Genomic DNA, 4,376 nt, shown 5'->3' on the forward strand with positions numbered 1-4,376 from the left:
CATGGTGATGCGTGAGTAGTTCATCCTCGGGGCTGAGGGTTTATACCCGTAGCTATATGTTTGATCGTTCTCTCTCTCTATCGTGTTGTTGATTTGACATGATCTTGATCGCTCGTGGTGTCCCCGACGGTGGAGTAGGATTTTTTGGTTGTCTTCATTAGGTTCGAGTTGCTTCTCACGACTAGGAGAGTTATGTCGTGTTATTTTTCTTTGTTTGGGCCGAGCACATGTCCCTCTGCTCCGGGCACCATGTCATGTCATCTTGCGTTCGTGCATGTGTTGTCCCATACCTTGTATTATTGTGCCGGATGATACGCAAGCTTTCCGTATTTGCGAAAAAAACTTGATTTGAAAACGTTCGAGTAAGACATGGACCGCTCCTAGGGCTCCTAGGGCATTTCCACAAAACCGTTCTTAAAATATGTGAATAATTGAATAGTTGTATTATTGTGCCATATATGGTTAAGAAAAGGGATGAATAAAGTTTTCTTATTGATATGAAATCATGTTATGAGTGATGAAAGGTTTGGATCGGCAAAACAACTATAATCATCTAAAGCAATTAGTCGATTAAATGCGAGGCTAATAATTAGGTGTTGAGGCCATAGGTTGGTCCCAATGTGGGGATTTTCAAAGAACGATGATGTTTTAGGACCTCAGTTTCTAAAGCCAGTTTGAAATAAACACTTATACGAGAAGGTAGTTTGAAATAAACACTTCTACAAGAAAATAGTTTGAAATAAACTCTTCCTCTTTCCTCTGGGTCGGGCAAGTTTGTTGCGAGCACATACACCCTGCATGCACTTCGTGTTAGAGAAGATCATGAAACCCTAAGTTCCCATTGTTTTCTTTTTGGGGGGAGGGGGTAAAGAGTTTTATTTCAAAGCAATGGGGTTACACTATGCTGATAAAAGATCTAGAATAAAAAAAGTGGCCCTCGATGTAACCAACACGCGGTATTGCGAGCTATGCCAGCATAATTGGCAAGACAATGAGAAACTCTATTTTGTCACCAGGCTATCTTAACTAGAACAAACTCACGCTTCCACATGAGCAACTTAATCTCTTGTAACAAGTGACCAGTAACGAGTTGATAACAAAATCACTGTTCATGTACTAGTCTCTTCATCTAAAAATCTTCTCCTGCTCATATTCGTGTACATGATGAGTTGAAAACAAAATCAGAAGACTTCATTGACTAAAACAAGTACTCCCTCCGATCCAAAATGAGCGTCGCAATTTTGAACTAAGATTCAATTTTAGTTCAAAACCGTGACACTTATTTGGGTCGGATGGAGTAAGAACTATCAATTCATTAATCATGAAACTAACAATACATATAACTTGCATGGCAGATGTGGCACCCACATATATGGTTCAAAAATACTGCAGAAAACACAATTATTCAGGTAAGAACAAGAGGAGAGCATAAAAATCGTCTCCTCTTCCAGAACCTTTATTAGGAACCCTAAAGCCATACACAACACAACTAAAGATGCAGTAAACAACTAATGAGTACTAGCTATCTAATGTCTAAAACTCATCTTAGAATCATCACGGAAGGTTCTACAAGGATGGAGAATCAAATATAGTCCACCTTTGTCCCAGCCTATAAAATGCAGCCGGGGACTTCCTTGCTATTTTCAGGAGAAAATCGATCAGAGAGAAAAGAAAAGGTGATGAGATGTTCCTGCTATGTGATGATGCCACAAGCTGTCTGTTAAAAATCTGCAGCCTGTGTGCATCTCACAGCGTAGGTTGGTTCTGTGTGTGAGATGTTCAGATATGGGATTCTGTATCTAGTCCTTCCACATGAAGGGAGGACGAGGAGGAAGAGGAGAAGGGGGAGCGCCACAGGCCGTGCCTGTCCCTGCCGCCGGTGCCACGTGGGCTTCCGGCGCACTGGGGACGTAGTCCATGCCGGCCTGCTCACCGGCGAAGCGAGACTGGAGTAAGAGGCCATGAGCGCTGTCCATGTCGTAGTCCCAGACAGAGCTGCCCGGGCCCCACGCGCTGAACCATGCGTCGTCGGCGGGGCCCCAGACGCCGCCGGGGGTCACTGGAGCCTGCTGCATCATGGCCGTGCTGCCGTCGCTGCAATGTTGCTCTGCGTTCTGGAGCTGAGGATTTTGCTCTGGTTCCGGTTGGCCGTCCTGCTCTGCTGCGGAGAGCGGAGGTTTCGGTCCAGTGTTCGCTTGCCCGTCCGTGTGCTGTTGCTGCTGTTCACGCTGGAGCAGCAGCTGAGCTTGCTGCGCATGGGTTTCGTCCGGCGTCGGCGGAGCGGACGTGGAGGAGGAGGAGGCCGACGCCGCAGCGCTGGCGCTGGTGCGGCCGCTGCCGCCGGAGCGGCCTTTGCCGAGGAAGAGGTCGGGGAAGTTGAGCCGCGCGTTCTCGCCGCGCAGCTTGAAGGCCTCGCGATCGTACGCCATGGCCGCGTCCTCGGCGGTGTCGAAGGTGCCGAGCCACAGGCGCGTGCGGTTCCGTGGCAGGCGGATCTCCGCCACCCACTTCCCCCAGTGACGCTGGCGTACGCCGCGGTACAGCTTGGCCGGGCCAGGCGGCCGCAGCAGGTGCTGGTACAGCGCCGGCGGCACGACCCCGCCAAGCACGCCTCGCGGGCTCAGGTTCAGGGCCGCGCTCCAGTAGCGCAGCGCCTCCGGCGCCATGTACTGCGGCGGGATCAAGGCCGCCGCCGCCTCGAACTGCTGCTGCTGCTGCTGCTGGGCATCGCCGAAGGATATCATCTGCGGGTGCTGCGAAGGTGTGTGCTGCTGCTGCTGCAGCTGCTGCGGCAGCATCGGCTGTTGGTACAGGCTGGAGGAGTACCGCAACAGCTGCAGGAGCCTCGGGGCCGCCGCCGGGGACGGATCGTACGCGAACGGGAATATCTGCCGCGTCGACGACGCGTGGAGCGGCAAGGACGTCGCGGGCGGCGAGAGGGGGTTGGAAACAGAGGAGGAGTCAGGGGAAGCAGGAGCCGACGACAGCGAGGACACGGAGCGGCGGAGGCGGCAGTCGGGGCTCCGCATCTTCTTCAGCGGCGGGAGCAATGCGGCCGCCGGCGCGTCTTCTAAAACCGGCGCCAGCTGCTGCTGCTGCTTCTCCGCGGCCGAGCTCGCGGCCTTCCCCTTCCATCTCCGCTCGCGCCGGCCCCCACTATCCGCCGCATCCATTCCAACAACTCGCTCGATCGCGCGAATCCTCCGGTTGAATTTAACCCGGCCGCCGCCGCCGCCCAAGCAACTAACGTACGAGCTGTACAAAGCTGCGTGGCGAACGAGAGAAGCTGCGTGGCGAACGAGAGAAGCTGCGGGGCGCGCGTGCGCGGGGGAGGAGGAGGGGAGCCAATGGGGCGCGTTGTTCTGATCTGATTTGGAGAGATCGGCCGGCCGCGACGGGCTTATAAAGGTGGGCGGGCGAGATATTTTTGGAGAGCTCGGGGATGTTCCACGGGGGTGAAAACGAAAAAGGCGGTTGTCGCTGTGTGGCGCGAACGGGGTCGTGGACGGTGATCGGGCCCCACGCGCATTGACCCGTCAGCGAGCCCCTACCGGCGACACGGCGGACCTCGCGATGTGTGCGACGGCCGGCGGAGGCCCGCACGGATCGCGAGGCGTGCGCTGGAACGCGGACGTAGCTTTCGGTTTGGTGCCGCGGCTTTGCACGGACGGCACTGGCCTTGGAGTGATCCGTCCGTTGCTTTCCTTGCACTACAATCCCATCTCGGCCGGGGCCCCATTATTCATTCTTCTCGGCTCCAAAATCGACTTCTTGTTGCTAGGCTGACCGAGTAGGAGAATGCCTATCACTTCCAGTTGTTAAGCTGGTACCGCTTCTCCAATATTCCGACAGGTTTTTCTTCCAATCATTGAGTACTGTGTGCTCCATCTGCAATCAACGAGAGGAGCCCAGGTGTATGGTTTGCAGACGACGCAGGACTGGCGGAAGATCTTTGCATTTGCTACGGAGTACTACTAATAACAATTGCATGCATGGGGCTGCATATGCCGAAAGGCCAGTGGATTAGCTACTTTAACTAGTGAACCAATCGGCTTATCGTCTCAGAAAAGAACTGGCCGAGGAATTTCCCCCTAGTTTAGGACCTTGTCTTTTACTACTAAACTGTCTGTCTATGGTCCATTCTGGCAACACGTGCCGCTGCCAACCACGCCTTTTTCTCTTCCTGCGAATCTGATGCATGTTCGGTGATGTACTGCTGGGAATGGTGTGAAAGGCGTTCTGGAATGTTGATTCCGGCTATTGGTGTGTGAGTGTAACTTGTCACCACCTTTCGTAGTTACTTGGGAATTTCTCCTTTAAAATTACTCGTAGCTACGAAAAGATGCAAGGTGGCTGCAGGAATATTTTTCTGGGAA

General features: G+C 53.2%; 1 protein-coding gene across 1 annotated transcript; it reads right to left on the bottom strand.

The window, feature by feature from the left end:
- Nucleotides 1–1,530: 1,530 nt before the first annotated feature.
- LOC123141561 (ethylene-responsive transcription factor ERF054) lies at nt 1,531–3,371 on the bottom strand. Its single transcript, XM_044560670.1, has one exon. The coding sequence runs from the start codon at nt 3,171–3,173 to the stop codon at nt 1,800–1,802; it is 1,374 nt and encodes a 457-aa protein (XP_044416605.1). The 5' UTR covers nt 3,174–3,371; the 3' UTR covers nt 1,531–1,799.
- Nucleotides 3,372–4,376: the final 1,005 nt, after the last annotated feature.

This window comes from Triticum aestivum, chromosome 6D (genome assembly GCF_018294505.1).
Source record: "Triticum aestivum cultivar Chinese Spring chromosome 6D, IWGSC CS RefSeq v2.1, whole genome shotgun sequence".
NCBI lineage: Eukaryota > Viridiplantae > Streptophyta > Magnoliopsida > Poales > Poaceae > Triticum > Triticum aestivum.

Bases quoted from the DNA above. Each gene is read 5' to 3' on its own strand.
- LOC123141561 (XM_044560670.1), bottom strand. From the start codon at position 3,173: ATGGATGCGGCGGATAGTGGGGGCCGGCGCGAGCGGAGATGGAAGGGG.